Source organism: Lolium perenne, chromosome 3 (assembly GCF_019359855.2).
Source record: "Lolium perenne isolate Kyuss_39 chromosome 3, Kyuss_2.0, whole genome shotgun sequence".
Classification (NCBI taxonomy): domain Eukaryota; kingdom Viridiplantae; phylum Streptophyta; class Magnoliopsida; order Poales; family Poaceae; genus Lolium; species Lolium perenne.
This window is the reverse complement of record NC_067246.2, coordinates 25903318-25920696: the sequence shown is the minus strand read 5'-3', so window position 1 is coordinate 25920696 and position 17379 is coordinate 25903318. Positions and strand designations below refer to the sequence as shown.

Genomic DNA, 17379 nt, shown 5'->3' with positions numbered 1-17379 from the left:
TTAGCTTTTCTATACTTTGTGCCTTAATTAGGAGGACTCTAGAAAGATAAAAAATGTGATGATAAGTACTTCTGTTCCTTACTATTTGTTGTCTTTTATATTTTTCACTTCTTTTGGTATGATTGTGTTATGGTCGGTCTGACCTATACACGCAAGAAGCCCACTAGTGGCTAGTTGTGGGCTTAGCCCAAGTAAATTAGGGGCTTAGCCCAAGTAAGTTAGGGTTTAGAGGAGGCCGTCCTCCTATATAAACACATGTACCCTTCGTGATTAATCAGACAAATATTCAGTATCATACTGTCTCGTCTCCTGAAAGGAGACGGGAGACCCCCTGCGCCCAGCCGCACCCAACCCTAGCCACCGCCTCCTTCCTCCGCGCCGGCGCCCAGCCGCCGGCGCCGAGCCCTCCAACCTCTCCGCCCTCACTTCCACCCTTACAACCTCCGCCCTAGATCCGGTAGAACCCTAGTCCCTACTACTTTGGTATCAGATTGCCTAGGTCTAATGGGCTCCAACAGCCTCCCCGTCGACCCCATCACCGCCACGTCCGCCGCCGCCACCAACACCACCCCCGCCACCTCCGCCGCCATGACAGGCGCCCACGCGCCGCCGGAGGCTGCCGCCGCCGCCGACGGAGACCAGGGGGCCGCTGCCATCCAGGCCGCCGCCCCCACGGGCCTCGACCTCCTGCCCGCTACACTGGCGGACCTCGCCGACAGTCTCCGCGCCATCCGCTTCGAGCTCGCGGAGATCAAAGCCGGCCAGCACCCGCTACCCCCACCGGCCGCCGTCCCGGCCCTGTCCGCCACCCCGACACCGCCCGCCTCCGTCGCCAGCAAGGGCCGCCCCGCGTGGTGGCCGCCATCGCCCTCGCCAATCCCCACATGGACCGACGCGTCGCCCGTCTACACTCAGACTGCGGCGCGGACGACGGTTCACCAGCCCGCCCACACCTTTGGCGGTCCTGGCGGGCTTGCTGCCCCCTTCGCCGAGAGCACGTCCTTCACCCCGGGCCGCCAGGAGGGCGCCTACGGGGTCACGCCTCTGGCGCAGCAGCCACCCCGCTTCACCAAGCTGGAGTTCGCCACCTACGATGGCGCCACCGACCCCCTGAACTAGTTGAACCAGTGTGAGCAGTTCTTTCGGGGGCAGCGGACGCTCAGTGCCGACCGCACGTGGATCGCCTCCTATCACCTACGGGGCACCGTGCAGACTTGGTACTACGCCCTCGAGCAGGACGAGGGCGGGATGCCGTCCTGGGACCGCTTCCGCGACCTGTGCTTCCAGTGGCTTGGGCCGACCCTACGCGGAAGCTGCCTCGCCGAGCTGGGAGGCCTCGCCTTCACCACCACGGTCCAGGACTTCGCCGACCGTTTTCAGGCGCTCGCGTGCCATGCCCCGGGCGTTTCGGCGCGGCAGCGCGCCGATCTCTTCGTCGGCGGCCTCCCCGACTACATCCGCGTCGACGTCGAGATGCGCGAGCCTGAGGACCTGCAGAGGGCCACGTACTACGCACGGGCCTACGAGCAGCGCGCCATCGCCATGCAGCAGGTCTACGCGCAACGTGGCAGCGCTCGTCCCGCGCTCCGAACCGCCCCGACGCCCACCGCCCCGCCGCGCCCCGCGCCGGCCGCTGTGCCCGCCGGCCCTCCTGCGCCGACTTGCCCCTTCAAGTGGCTGACGGTTGCGGAGCAGCTCGAGCGGCGCCGCAAGGGGCTGTGCTTCAACTGCAACGAGCAGTACGCGTCGGGCCACACGTGCGCCCGCCTCTTCTACCTGGAGACCGTCGACGACGCTGACGTGGAGGCCCTCACCGCCGAGCTCGCGGCCGCCACCATCACCGAGGCCGGTGTCACGACCTACGCGCCGGTCGAGCGTCCACCTTCGTCGTCTTTCTTCATGCTATGGCGGGCATCAAGACGGCAAAGACGATGCTGCTCCCGGTGACGATCAATGGGGAGCGTCTCAATGCGCTGGTGGACATGGGCTCGACGCACAACTTCCTGTCCAACACCGCCATGCGCCGCCTCGCTCTCCAGCCGGCGGGATCGGAGAAGTACAACGTCACCGTCGCCAACGGGGACCGTCTTACGTGCTAGGGCGTGGTGCGACAGGTTCTCGTGCTCGTAGGCGATGAGCCGTTCTCCATCGACTGCGTCGGCATCGACCTGGGCTGCTACGACTTCATCCTCGGCCTCGACTTCCTGAGCACCTTAGGCCCCACCCTGTGGGACCTCGACGTGCTGTCCCTCATCTTCTGGCGCGAGGGCAGCCGCCGTGTTCACTGGAAGGGCTTGGGCAGCACTGGCGCATCCCCGCAGCTCCACCTGATGGCTGCCGCGCTTGACGAGGTGCATCCGCTCCTGGCCGACTTACTGCAGCAGCACGGCGACCTCTTCGACGAGCCGTAGGGCCTCCCTCCCTCGCGGCCCCGTGACCACCGCATACACCTGCTGCCGAACACGGCGCCCGTCGCTGTGCGGCCGTACTGGTACCCCCAGCTGCAGAAGGACGAGCTCGAGCGCCAGGTGGCGATCATGCTAGCACAAGGCATCATTCGGATTTTGACGTCGCCGTTCTGCGCCCCCGTGCTCCTTGTGCGCAAGGCCGACGGCACGTGGCGCTTCTGCATCGACTTCCGCGCCCTCAACACCGTCACGTCCAAGGACAAGTTCCCCATCCCCGTCGTGGATGAGCTCCTGGACGAGCTGCATGGCGCGCGCTTCTTCACCAAGCTCGACTTGCGCTCGGGCTATCATTAGGTGCGCATGCACCCGGACGATATCGCCAAGACGGCGTTCCGCACTCACCATGGCCACTACGAGTTTTTGGTGATGCCGTTCGGCCTCTCCAACGCGCCGGCGACCTTCCAGGCCCTGATGAACGATGTGCTCAACCCCTACTTACGTCGCTTTGTGCTTGTTTTCTTTGATGATATTTTGATCTACAGCGCATCCTGGGCGGAGCACCTGCAGCACGTGGCTATCATCTTCAACGAGCTTCGAGCGCATCGTCTTCATCTCAAGCGCTCGAAGTGCTCGTTTGGCATGACCTCCGTCGCGTACTTGGGCCACTTCATCTCCGCCGATGGTGTCGCGATGGACGCGGACAAGGTCGCCGCCGTCGCCGCCTGGCCGACGCCCCAGTCGCCGCGAGTTCTTCGCGGATTTTTGGGCCTCGCGGGATACTACCGGAGGTACATCCAGGACTTTGGTGTCAACACCCGGATTTTTAAGTCCAGATGCCTATTATGTCATTCATCGCAATCCCAGGAATATTGTTTTTGCGAGACATAATAGATTAATATCACAACACATCATTTATTACAACGCATAATTGTCTTACAACAAAGGATCACATGATCCAGTCTCATTACAATACTAGATGATCCATTGATCAATTACAAAACACATAGCGGAAGCGAAGTAGCGTAGCGGTCGTGGTCCATCTGTTCCACAGGCAACTATTGACGTCAGGAGTGATCCTAGTTGTCGTAGACGTCCTGCTGTCCTTCTTCCGGGTTCTGGTACTCCTCTTCATAGTCTGGCCATTTGAATAGCCAGGGACAAAGCCATGAGTACTTTAAAGTACTCGCAAACTAATACTAAGGTAAACACTATCAACTATAGAAGGGGATGCTAAGCTCTAGTTTCATTTGCAGAAAGCCAGTTTTATTTCATAAACATTTTAATAATCAAAAACCTTCATTTGCTCAACTAACTCAAGTGGGAACATTAGTGTCATTCCCACAACTCAGTTGTGATTCAAAGTCAAAGTCACCTTTCAATTCAAATCACAAGGCACCATTCAACTTTTCAAGTTCAAAATCACCCTTCACATGTCACATTTTGAAAGAAAAAATGGTCTGATGACGGAACAGTATGGCCTTTCCAACCGTCCATAACCGTGGACGCGGCTATTCGAATAGATCTACACTCTGCAGAGGTCGTACACTTGTGCCACAACATTTGCAATAATCCGTCAGGGTTAACTGGCCCTGATTTACCACACTCCGTGTGCGGACTACCAACCATAACCTTTCACTTACATATCTTAGTATAGGCATCTCTCCCCATGAGCTTGGCCTCCCAGTGAAGACAAACTGTCAGCCTGGGAACTGCACAGGGCTTGGGCCGGACATTCACCTCATTTCACGTCATATCACATCACTTCACTTTTGTAGAGGCAGCCTCCAGCATAACCCCGATGACGCTTGTTTAGAGGGAACCCATACTAAGATACATAAACTTCTAGTTAAGCCCTACCCATATCAGGTATTGTGGGGGTACTTGCAAAATTGGAATGGTATCGCATCCAAACCCAACCATCAGTTTTTGTAAAATTCACCAAGTCATTCACCAGTCATATTCACCTTCAAAATCTTTCAATAGAATGACTCATCATTCCAAGGTTTTCAAAGTCTTTTCAATTCACAAGTTCCCCTCTAGAGTAGTCAATTCTGATATTGAGCACTAGCAACTAGTCCTGAGGGATGCTAAATATCTTGGAGCTTGCTAGGCTAATTTTGATACTCTTGTAGTACTCTATTTCTAGACCAAAGTTAACTATAAAAGCAAGTTATAAATAATCAAACACCAAAAGCTTGTAAGAATAAAACTGGGAAATAGGATCATAAGCATAAAGTAAAAAGTAGTGGTGGGTGTGCCTTGCTCTAGTAGAGCTTTGCACTTTGCAAGACTATTAGCTTGCAAGGGTGTTAGCTTGCATTGGTAATAGCTTTCAAATAACATAGCTTGCATTGGTAATAGCATGCACGAATACTAGCTTGCCTTGAGTGGTGTACTGATCAAAGTGGTCTTCCTCTTCCTGGAAGTAGACTTCCTCCTCCTCTTGATACTCCTCGGTACTAGCGTCTAAAATACGAATACGAGGATACAATCACCAAACAATTCATTGGCTCTTCCCAACATCACATATATTCACACAAACTATTCTATTCACATAATTAATACAATTTGGTGCATTGGTGGTATTGTTTTGAGGAAGAATAGTTTCCTCTCATTGAATCTTCTTTAAGATTTAATTTCTCAAATCATCACACATGAATTTATGTTGACCTAGGTCAACCATTCATCATCATCACTTGAGAAAATGATTTAAATGAGGTAGGGATACCTCATACCATTTAATAGTGACTATTATGATTTAAATCTCCAAGTATTTCATGTGAGAGTTTTTGACCCGGGTTCAAACTTCATATGAAAGTACTTGGGACAAGATTTAAATGAAGTAAAACACCTCATATAATTTACACAAGTAAACTAGCATCACTTATTACTATTAAGTGGGTAAAAGTGTTGTTATCTTATTTAGGAAAAATAATTTCCTCTCATACTAAATAAGGTGTTGCTTTTAATTATTCAGAGATATAACTTCTTCTCATTGTCTCATTAAGATTTAATTTCTCTTATGAATAAAATATGACCTAGGTTGACCCAAGTCAACCTCTTCATACTTATCATTTGAGAAAGTGATTTAAATGAGGTGAACACCTCATACCTTTTAATCCTAACAAGGTAAAGATTTAATATCATCAACAATTCATATGAGACCTAAATGACCAGAGTCTCTACCTCATTTTGAATTGTTCATGACAAGATTTAAATGAGAGAAACACTCCCATAGGATTTAATAATTTGTTGGAACAATTTATCATGCTACTAAGGCAAACATTTAATATTAAGTGAACAAAAGTGAGGCCAAGCAACTAGGGTTATCACACTACTTCATACAACTTGAGAAGATGATTTAAATGAGGTGCTATACCTCATAGATTTGAAATCTTAAATTTGGACAATAATTTAAATGGGCTAGTAATGGCCAGATAGCCATCATTTGAGTTTAGCCCATGATCATATGAAACAACTATAGTATTTTATTACATAATAAAATAGACAACATCAAATGTGATTTTTGAGAGGTGGAACCACCTCAAAATAGTTTATGGTTGATTTTTAAGAATTATTCTTAGGCAGAAAAGTACCTGCCTTGTTTATTTTCTCACTTTAATTCTATACCAGATCTAGGTTTCAATCCAGTGGCATTGGATAGAGTTTTTGATGAGATTTCCAAAAATATAAAATTTGTTGAAATTGGCTCAGTAGATTTGGATCTATTAAATTTTGAAATTTGTCACCAGATTGCAATTTAAATGAAAAAGAAATAAACCAGTTTGAATTTCAAACGCGGGCGGGAAACGAAATGGGCCGGCCCAGCTTCGCTGGCGATGCGAGCGGGCCGATGCTGGGGGTCCACTGTCAGTTCTTTTAAAACACCGAACCGGTAGGCTGTGTTGTGGACCGTGGGATTTAAGGAGATCGGACGGCTGCGGTGTGTCCTCATCGTCGACGAGCTCCGGCGAGGGCTAACCCTACCGGCGGCCAGGAGGGTGGAGATGGGCGGCTTACCGACGTCCAGCGAGGTCGGCGAGGCGGGCAAATGAACTGGTCGACGAAGGCGAGTCGAGGGAGGGTCGCGGCGGCTCCAGGGGTGCTTGGCAACGTCGGCTTCGTTGAGCTGCTGCAGCGGCGGGCTCCGGCCAAATTCCGGCGAGGTGGGGTGTAATCGGAGAGGGGAAGAGGTCGAGGAGGTTCAGGAGGGAGAGGAGAACTCGTTGGTGTGCAGAAACCGTCCGAGGAGCGTCGGCTTTTATAGCGGGCGAGGAGGGGCAGCGCGGCATGGGTTGGTCGGTCATGGCGACGACGGCACAGTGGCGGAGAGGAGTGGGCGGTGATGTTGCTCTCTTCCTTACGTCACGGGGATCACGACGCGCTTGAAGGCACTGAAAACGAGGGTCTGTAGCGAGCAGGAGCGTGACGCGCGCGTGTTGTACCGTGGCGGACAGTCGTCGATGGTGACGACGGCGACAGTGCTCGAGCGGGGAGATGGGGTTGTCTGGGAGCTAACTGGTGCCGTGGCGATGCTCCGTGCAGAAGCTGAGGTCAGGGGGGAGGTGGAGGCGACGAGGCGACGACGCGCTCTGGCGTGCTCCGGGCGTCACCATGCGCGTCCCGTCGCGCATGGGCGCTCCGGGCGCGTCGGTTCACGTCGGTTCTGGCCGGTGGCGATGTCAACTTGGTCAAGGGCTTGCGGGGGCAGCTTCGGGGAGGGTCGGGAAGTCGATTGACAAGGTGAGGGGAGATGGATGTGAGAGGAGAGGAAGTGAGCATGTGGGTGTCAATGGTGGCCGGCATGGGTTGGGTTTTGGTCATGGTGACCAAGAGAGAGGGGTGCAGTGGCTTTGTCTTGGTGCCCAGAGGTGTGGTGAGTCTCCAGAGCAGCAGGCAAGGGCCAGGGTTGGACCAAGTCCAACCAAAATTGCAGCATGGGCATCAAAATGGGTTCTGCCTGCAAAGTGTTTGTAGAAATGCCCGAAAGAGAAAAAGTTTCAAATTTTGGAAAATCCCTTGGTGGGTCTCAAACATATATTCATAGAGATGGAATGGTGGTGGTGGGGTTCATTTTGGTGAAGGTTTGCAAGAATTCAAAAAGGGGCTCATCTTCTCTTTAATCCAAAGTCTCCACTTGGCAACACTATACTGGTCAACCTGGTCAACTTCAGCAAGGATGGTCAACATGGAAGTTGTTGACCTTGACATGGTCTTGGATGACATGGAGAGAGTTGGTCAAGTTTGGTTGAAGAAAGGTCAAAACCAGGGGTGCAAAGTGGGGAAGAAAATATAAAAGTGACATATGACCATTATCATATGTGATTTGAAAAATGAGATTTCCTTTGATTGGATTCTTGTTTCTTTGATGCAATTGTGTTTGTTTATCAAATATAAGTATTCTACAAGCAAGAGATCAAGCCATGGTGGCCTTGGTTGAAGATTTGCAAATTTGGCTCTATGTGTGTGTGAGTGAAAATGGGATTTTCTCCCCAATTGATTTCTCTCCATTTGATTTGACTTTTGTTGACTCTAAGGTGATTCTTATTAGTTTAGAAACATATTCAAACCATTGAATCCATTTCACAAGGTATTGATCAAGGATTTGCAAAATTGGCCATAACACATAAGAGGTGATGTGTTAAGTTTTATTATTTTTGAAAAGGGTTCACCTTGCTTTACTTGGACATGGGTTAGGGTCAATTTAGTGTTATATTAGGTTGAGAGATGGTTTCACACCATTTGGTCAAGGTTTAAAGCCATAGGTCAAAGTTTGGTGAAATGGCTATGTGGCACATATGCTTCTATGCATATGTGGCATTTGATTTTTGGATTTGAGTGTTCTTGGCCCAATTGATGTTGTTAAGTGTTGAAATGGTATATAGGAGTGATCCAACCATTCACAACAAGTCCTAGGGTCAAGATCCTCAAATTCTCAAATTTGCATTTTTCTCTCATATGCCTCTATGGCATTTTTAGTTTCTTTTTATTTTCTTTGGAAACCACTTGGATTTGGTTTGATAGGTACTAGGTAAGGTGTAGGAAGGTTTTCCAAACCTCTGAGCAAAGTAGAAAGGCTTAGGGTAAAGTTTTATAAAAATAGCCATAGGCACATATACCTCTTTCTTATTTGATTTCTTTCTCTTTTATTTTATTGGGTTGGTGATCTTCACTTGATCACTTTAGGGTTTTAGGGTTTAGCACATAAGCATAATAACACTCATCATGGCAAAACACAAGATTTAAACAAGATCTATATGTATCAATCTCATTTTAATAAAAGTTTTTGTTGGTTCCAAAATTTGGAACTAGGGAAATTCATTTGTTTTGTTTTGAAATTTTTGGGTTGTTACAAACCCTTCCCCCTTAAACAAATCTCGTCCCGAGATTTTAAGGAAAGTTAGGTTCCTAAGAGAGATTGAGTATTTTCTTAATAGGAAGACATACTTGGCATTGTCTGGGGTGCTTCCTGAGCTTCAGTGGCAGTCATGTGGTAGAAACGTCCGTTGTTGTTGTTCTGGTTCCTTCTTCCAGCAAAGCGGCGCTGTTGTTGAGCAGGTGCTGCGGTATTGGCGGCAATCCTGGCAAGCTTCTTGGGGCACTCCTTGGAGAAGTGACCCACAACTCCACATTCATAGCAGTTGACGGTGGACTTGTCTTTGGGGTTGACGGGGGTAGCATTGCTTCCAGTCCTCGGGGCGGTATTGGGGTTGTTGTTGTTTCCATTGTTGTTGCTGTTGTTGGGGCGGTTGTTGTTGTTGTTGTTGTTCCCTCCGTGCTTCGGGGGTCCTCCGTTGTTGTTGGTGTAGTTGGGGCGATAATTCTGGGCAGGGGGCTTGTTGTATCTTGGGGTGAATCCTCCAGAGGAGTTATTTCGATACTTCTGGTTATGGTGGGGTCCACTCTGGTTCATCATTCTTCTCTTGCGGTTTTCGTTGGCCTGATGCAGCTTTCCTTCCATCTGTATGGCTGAGTCTACCAGGGCTTCTAAGTCAGCGAACGGAATGTTCACTAACACAGTTTGCATCTCGTCGTGCAGTCCGTTCAGAAATCTTTCCTTTCGCTTCTCATTGGTGCCGGTCTCATCCGGGGCGTACCTTGACAGAGTAAGAAACCTGTCGCGGTATTCCACCACGGACATTCTTCCTTGCTTGAGTTCACGGAACTCGTCTCTCATCTTTTTGATCAGTCCTTGGGGCACATGGTATTTGCTAAACTTAATCTTGAAGTCTTCCCGTGTCATCATCATCCCGCATTCATGGCACGGGTGCTGGTCCACCAAGCTCTGGCTGGTCCCGCCGTATAATGGGTGGCAAACAGCACTTTCTCTGCGGCTTCAACTTGCGCAACTTCGAGGTTGTTCTCCATGGTCTGGAGCCACCATCAGCATCGAGGGGCTCTTCGGTCTTGTTGAATACCGGAGGGTTGGTGTTCGAAGTTCTTTAGCTTTGATCCTGGGTGATCATGATGGCCTTGATTGTTCTGAGCTATCTGCTGCGGTGCCGCAAGGTTGGCTTGGCGTTCAGCTCTTTCGACTTCTCGGTCTGCCATCATTGTCCGCAGCGGTTGCATCATCGCGTCGTTGGTGCGATTGGGAGGGGCCATCTGAACATGGATGTAGATGATAAGATAAGAGGGAATTTTCTATGGTTTGTTTTGTTAAGTTTAAAAGTTCATAAAATTGAAAACTTGAGTAGTGTTGCGGGGGTAAAAACCAACAACACTTTTTCATTCATACCAAGCATCATACATTACAAATCTAACACACCGTTGGTTTGAAGAACCATTCATCGCTCTACGATACAAGGGGGATCCTGATACAACTCACACCTACTTAAGTGCTCGGGTGATACTACTCTTCAGGGGGGGGTTTCTTCGTCTTCACGGGTGAGGTGCTTGGCGAGAGGCGAGGGCGTTGTCCAAATCCCTGCGGGTTTTGTACCGCTGAAGTCCTGAGGTGCTTCATAGGGGTTCATCTTTGGTTGTGGTGGGGGCATGGTCATTGATCTTCCCATGGAGTCATGTCTTGGGTAGTAAATGAAGCGAGTGTTCTTGATCTTGTCCTCATTTTGTCCACACAGACGGGAAATTGCTTCTTGCATAGCTTTGTCTAGTCCTTCCTTCCAAGTGTTTCCCGTTCTGAGAAAACCATATGGTTTCCCATACTGGGGCATCAAGCTTCCTTCGTAGATCAGTAGAGACGTCCCACTGAGGTGGTTCTCCTGACTGAGCCTTGAGGGGTATTCCGAAGAACTCGGGATACGGATGTCCCAGATAGTCCACCAGTTGCTTCAGTTCCTTTTCGAAACTTTTGTCGTCTCCGGATCCAAGCTTATAGGACTCCCATTGGTACTTCATCTGTGAGCAAAGAGGAGGAGTAAATTTAGAGAAGTATTCAAGTGTGCAAAATTTTAGATAGTGCTACAAAGAAAGTAGAGTATGAATTTCTCATTTTGAAAAAGATTTCAAGGATAAGAGTGAGAATAAGTTTTTCACAATTATTCACTTCTTTGGTTTTTTGAAGCTAAGTTTTGCGTACGTCCATTCTAACTAGGGTCTCCTAAGGTCAAACAATGGCTCTGATACCAACTTGTCAACACCCGGATTTTTAAGTCCAGATGCCTATTATGTCATTCATCGCAATCCCAGGAATATTGTTTTTGCGAGACATAATAGATTAATATCACAACACATCATTTATTACAACGCATAATTATCTTACAACAAAGGATCACATGATCCAGTCTCATTACAATACTAGATGATCCATTGATCAATTACAAAACACATAGCGGAAGCGAAGTAGCGTAGCGGTCGTGGTCCATCTGTTCCACAGGCAACTATTGACGTCAGGAGTGATCCTAGTTGTCGTAGACGTCCTGCTGTCCTTCTTCCGGGTTCCGGTACTCCTCTTCATAGTCTGGCCATTTGAATAGCCAGGGACAAAGCCATGAGTACTTTAAAGTACTCGCAAACTAATACTAAGGTAAACACTATCAACTATAGAAGGGGATGCTAAGCTCTAGTTTCATTTGCAGAAAGCCGCTTTATTTCATAAACATTTTAATAATCAAAAACCTTCATTTGCTCAACTAACTCAAGTGGGAACATTAGTGTCATTCCCACAACTCAGTTGTGATTCAAAGTCAAAGTCACCTTTCAATTCAAATCACAAGGCACCATTCAACTTTTCAAGTTCAAAATCACCCTTCACATGTCACATTTTGAAAGAAAAAATGGTCTGATGACGGAACAGTATGGCCTTTCCAACCGTCCATAACCGTGGACGCGGCTATTCGAATAGATCTACACTCTGCAGAGGTCGTACACTTGTGCCACAACATTTGCAATAATCCGTCAGGGTTAAGCGGCCCTGATTTACCACACTCCGTGTGCGGACTACCAACCATAACCTTTCACTTACATATCTTAGTATAGGCATCTCTCCCCATGAGCTTGGCCTCCCAGTGAAGACAAACTGTCAGCCTGGGAACTGCACAGGGCTTGGGCCGGACATTCACCTCATTTCACGTCATATCACATCACTTCACTTTTGTAGAGGCAGCCTCCAGCATAACCCCGATGACGCTTGTTTAGAGGGAACCCATACTAAGATACATAAACTTCTAGTTAAGCCCTACCCATATCGTATTGTGGGGGTACTTGCAAAATTGGAATGGTATCGCATCCAAACCCAACCATCAGTTTTTGTAAAATTCACCAAGTCATTCACCAGTCATATTCACCTTCAAAATCTTTCAATAGAATGACTCATCATTCCAAGGTTTTCAAAGTCTTTTCAATTCACAAGTTCCCCTCTAGAGTAGTCAATTCTGATATTGAGCACTAGCAACTAGTCCTGAGGGATGCTAAATATCTTGGAGCTTGCTAGGCTAATTTTGATACTCTTGTAGTACTCTATTTCTAGACCAAAGTTAACTATAAAAGCAAGTTATAAATAATCAAAAACCAAAGCTTGTAAGAATAAAACTGGGAAATAGGATCATAAGCATAAAGTAAAAAGTAGTGGTGGGTGTGCCTTGCTCTAGTAGAGCTTTGCACTTTGCAAGACTATTAGCTTGCAAGGGTGTTAGCTTGCATTGGTAATAGCTTTCAAATAACATAGCTTGCATTGGTAATAGCATGCACGAATACTAGCTTGCCTTGAGTGGTGTACTGATCAAAGTGGTCTTCCTCTTCCTGGAAGTAGACTTCCTCCTCCTCTTGATACTCCTCGGTACTAGCGTCTAAAATACGAATACGAGGATACAATCACCAAACAATTCATTGGCTCTTCCCAACATCACATATATTCACACAAACTATTCTATTCACATAATTAATACAATTTGGTGCATTGGTGGTATTGTTTTGAGGAAGAATAGTTTCCTCTCATTGAATCTTCTTTAAGATTTAATTTCTCAAATCATCACACATGAATTTATGTTGACCTAGGTCAACCATTCATCATCATCACTTGAGAAAATGATTTAAATGAGGTAGGGATACCTCATACCATTTAATAGTGACTATTATGATTTAAATCTCCAAGTATTTCATGTGAGAGTTTTTGACCCGGGGTTCAAACTTCATATGAAAGTACTTGGGACAAGATTTAAATGAAGTAAAACACCTCATATAATTTACACAAGTAAACTAGCATCACTTATTACTATTAAGTGGGTAAAAGTGTTGTTATCTTATTTAGGAAAAATAATTTCCTCTCATACTAAATAAGGTGTTGCTTTTAATTATTCAGAGATATAACTTCTTCTCATTGTCTCATTAAGATTTAATTTCTCTTATGAATAAAATATGACCTAGGTTGACCCAAGTCAACCTCTTCATACTTATCATTTGAGAAAGTGATTTAAATGAGGTGAACACCTCATACCTTTTAATCCTAACAAGGTAAAGATTTAATATCATCAACAATTCATATGAGACCTAAATGACCAGAGTCTCTACCTCATTTTGAATTGTTCATGACAAGATTTAAATGAGAGAAACACTCCCATAGGATTTAATAATTTGTTGGAACAATTTATCATGCTACTAAGGCAAACATTTAATATTAAGTGAACAAAAGTGAGGCCAAGCAACTAGGGTTATCACACTACTTCATACAACTTGAGAAGATGATTTAAATGAGGTGCTATACCTCATAGATTTGAAATCTTAAATTTGGACAATAATTTAAATGGGCTAGTAATGGCCAGATAGCCATCATTTGAGTTTAGCCCATGATCATATGAAACAACTATAGTATTTTATTACATAATAAAATAGACAACATCAAATGTGATTTTTGAGAGGTGGAACCACCTCAAAATAGTTTATGGTTGATTTTTAAGAATTATTCTTAGGCAGAAAAGTACCTGCCTTGTTTATTTTCTCACTTTAATTCTATACCAGATCTAGGTTTCAATCCAGTGGCATTGGATAGAGTTTTTGATGAGATTTCCAAAAATATAAAATTTGTTGAAATTGGCTCAGTAGATTTGGATCTATTAAATTTTGAAATTTGTCACCAGATTGCAATTTAAATGAAAAAGAAATAAACCAGTTTGAATTTCAAACGCGGGCGGGAAACGAAATGGGCCGGCCCAGCTTCGCTGGCGATGCGAGCGGGCCGCCTGACAGTGGGGGTCCACTGTCAGTTCTTTTAAAACACCGAACCGGTAGGCTGTGTTGTGGACCGTGGGATTTAAGGAGATCGGACGGCTGCGGTGTGTCCTCATCGTCGACGAGCTCCGGCGAGGGCTAACCCTACCGGCGGCCAGGAGGGTGGAGATGGGCGGCTTACCGACGTCCAGCGAGGTCGGCGAGGCGGGCAAATGAACTGGTCGACGAAGGCGAGTCGAGGGAGGGTCGCGGCGGCTCCAGGGGTGCTTGGCAACGTCGGCTTCGTTGAGCTGCTGCAGCGGCGGGCTCCGGCCAAATTCCGGCGAGGTGGGGTGTAATCGGAGAGGGGAAGAGGTCGAGGAGGTTCAGGAGGGAGAGGAGAACTCGTTGGTGTGCAGAAACCGTCCGAGGAGCGTCGGCTTTTATAGCGGGCGAGGAGGGGCAGCGCGGCATGGGTTGGTCGGTCATGGCGACGACGGCACAGTGGCGGAGAGGAGTGGGCGGTGATGTTGCTCTCTTCCTTACGTCACGGGGATCACGACGCGCTTGAAGGCACTGAAAACGAGGGTCTGTAGCGAGCAGGAGCGTGACGCGCGCGTGTTGTACCGTGGCGGACAGTCGTCGATGGTGACGACGGCGACAGTGCTCGAGCGGGGAGATGGGGTTGTCTGGGAGCTAACTGGTGCCGTGGCGATGCTCCGTGCAGAAGCTGAGGTCAGGGGGGAGGTGGAGGCGACGAGGCGACGACGCGCTCTGGCGTGCTCCGGGGCGTCACCATGCGCGTCCTGTCGCGCATGGGCGCTTCTGGGCGCGTCGGTTCACGTCAGTTTCTGGCCGGTGGCGATGTCAACTTGGTCAAGGGCTTGCAGGGGCAGCTTCAGGAGGGTCAGGGGAAGTCGATTGACAAGGTGAGGGGAGATGGATGTGAGAGGAGAGGAAGTGAGCATGTGGGTGTCAATGGTGGCCGGCATGGGTTGGGTTTTGGTCATGGTGACCAAGAGAGAGGGGTGCAGTGGCCTGTACTGGTGCCCAGAGGTGTGGTGAGTCTCCAGAGCAGCAGGCAAGGGCCAGGGTTGGACCAAGTCCAACCAAAATTGCAGCATGGGCATCAAAATGGGTTCTGCCTGCAAAGTGTTTGTAGAAATGCCCGAAAGAGAAAAAGTTTCAAATTTTGGAAAATCCCTTGGTGGGTCTCAAACATATATTCATAGAGATGGAATGGTGGTGGTGGGGTTCATTTTGGTGAAGGTTTGCAAGAATTCAAAAAGGGGCTCATCTTCTCTTTAATCCAAAGTCTCCACTTGGCAACACTATACTGGTCAACCTGGTCAACTTCAGCAAGGATGGTCAACATGGAAGTTGTTGACCTTGACATGGTCTTGGATGACATGGAGAGAGTTGGTCAAGTTTGGTTGAAGAAAGGTCAAAACCAGGGGTGCAAAGTGGGGAAGAAAATATAAAAGTGACATATGACCATTATCATATGTGATTTGAAAAATGAGATTTCCTTTGATTGGATTCTTGTTTCTTTGATGCAATTGTGTTTGTTTATCAAATATAAGTATTCTACAAGCAAGAGATCAAGCCATGGTGGCCTTGGTTGAAGATTTGCAAATTTGGCTCTATGTGTGTGTGAGTGAAAATGGGATTTTCTCCCCAATTGATTTCTCTCCATTTGATTTGACTTTTGTTGACTCTAAGGTGATTCTTATTAGTTTAGAAACATATTCAAACCATTGAATCCATTTCACAAGGTATTGATCAAGGATTTGCAAAATTGGCCATAACACATAAGAGGTGATGTGTTAAGTTTTATTATTTTTGAAAAGGGTTCACCTTGCTTTACTTGGACATGGGTTAGGGTCAATTTAGTGTTATATTAGGTTGAGAGATGGTTTCACACCATTTGGTCAAGGTTTAAAGCCATAGGTCAAAGTTTGGTGAAATGGCTATGTGGCACATATGCTTCTATGCATATGTGGCATTTGATTTTTGGATTTGAGTGTTCTTGGCCCAATTGATGTTGTTAAGTGTTGAAATGGTATATAGGAGTGATCCAACCATTCACAACAAGTCCTAGGGTCAAGATCCTCAAATTCTCAAATTTGCATTTTTCTCTCATATGCCTCTATGGCATTTTTAGTTTCTTTTTATTTTCTTTGGAAACCACTTGGATTTGGTTTGATAGGTACTAGGTAAGGTGTAGGAAGGTTTTCCAAACCTCTGAGCAAAGTAGAAAGGCTTAGGGTAAAGTTTTATAAAAATAGCCATAGGCACATATACCTCTTTCTTATTTGATTTCTTTCTCTTTTATTTTATTGGGTTGGTGATCTTCACTTGATCACTTTAGGGTTTTAGGGTTTAGCACATAAGCATAATAACACTCATCATGGCAAAACACAAGATTTAAACAAGATCTATATGTATCAATCTCATTTTAATAAAAGTTTTTGTTGGTTCCAAAATTTGGAACTAGGGAAATTCATTTGTTTTGTTTTGAAATTTTTGGGTTGTTACATTTGGCCTCATCGCCGCACCTCTCACGCGCCTGCTTCGCCGCGACACCTTCTCCTTGGACGAGGAGGCGGCCACGGCCTTCGCCGCCCTGTAGCGGGCACTCACGACGGGCCCCGTTCTTCAGATGCCGGACTTCGATGAGCCGTTCGTGGTGGACTGCGACGCCTCCGGCATCGGCTTCGGTGCCGTCCTTCACTAGGGCGAGGGGCCACTCGCTTTCTTCAGCCGCCCCTTCGCCGCGCGCCACCACAAGCTCGCCGCATATGAGCGCGAGCTGATCGGGCAGGTCCAGGCGGTGCGCCACTGGCGGGCCTATCTTTGGGGCCGGACGTTCCGTGTGCGCACGAACCACTACAGCCTGAAGTTCTTGCTGGATCAGCGCCTCTCCACAGTGATGCAGCATCAGTGGATCAGCAAGCTCTTTGGCTTCGACTTCACCGTCGAGTACCGCCCCGGCCGCCTCAACACAGTCGCCGACGCCCTGTCCCGCCGCGACATCGACGACGCCGCGGACGCGCCCACGGTCGGTGCGGCCCTCTGCATCCACTCCGGGCCGTCATTCGCCTTCATCGACGAGGTTCGCCGCGCTACTGCCGAGGCCGCGGATGCGCAGCAGCTGTGCCAGCGCCTGGCCGACGGCGAGCTGGCCGCGCCATGGCGCCTGGACGAGGGACTACTCCTCCATGGGCGCCGCATCTTCGTGCCGGATCATGGAGACCTGCGCCACCAGGCCCTTCCTAGTTTTCTAGTAGTCGAATACTTTTCCGGCTGAAACCCTCGAGATCTACTTATCCTCTACTTCCAACTAAATCCTAGTCTACAATCCTTA

The 17379-nt window shown here is 47.9% G+C and overlaps 1 protein-coding gene across 1 annotated transcript; it reads left to right on the top strand.

Moving 5' to 3' along the window:
• Positions 1–2537: 2537 nt before the first annotated feature.
• On the top strand, positions 2538–17322 carry LOC139837825 (uncharacterized). The gene is made up of 3 exons (XM_071827117.1): positions 2538–2717; positions 2763–2915; positions 16750–17322. Exons 1-3 carry the CDS (start codon positions 2538–2540, stop codon positions 17320–17322), a joined length of 906 nt encoding a protein of 301 aa, XP_071683218.1.
• The last annotated feature ends 57 nt before the right edge of the window (positions 17323–17379 follow it).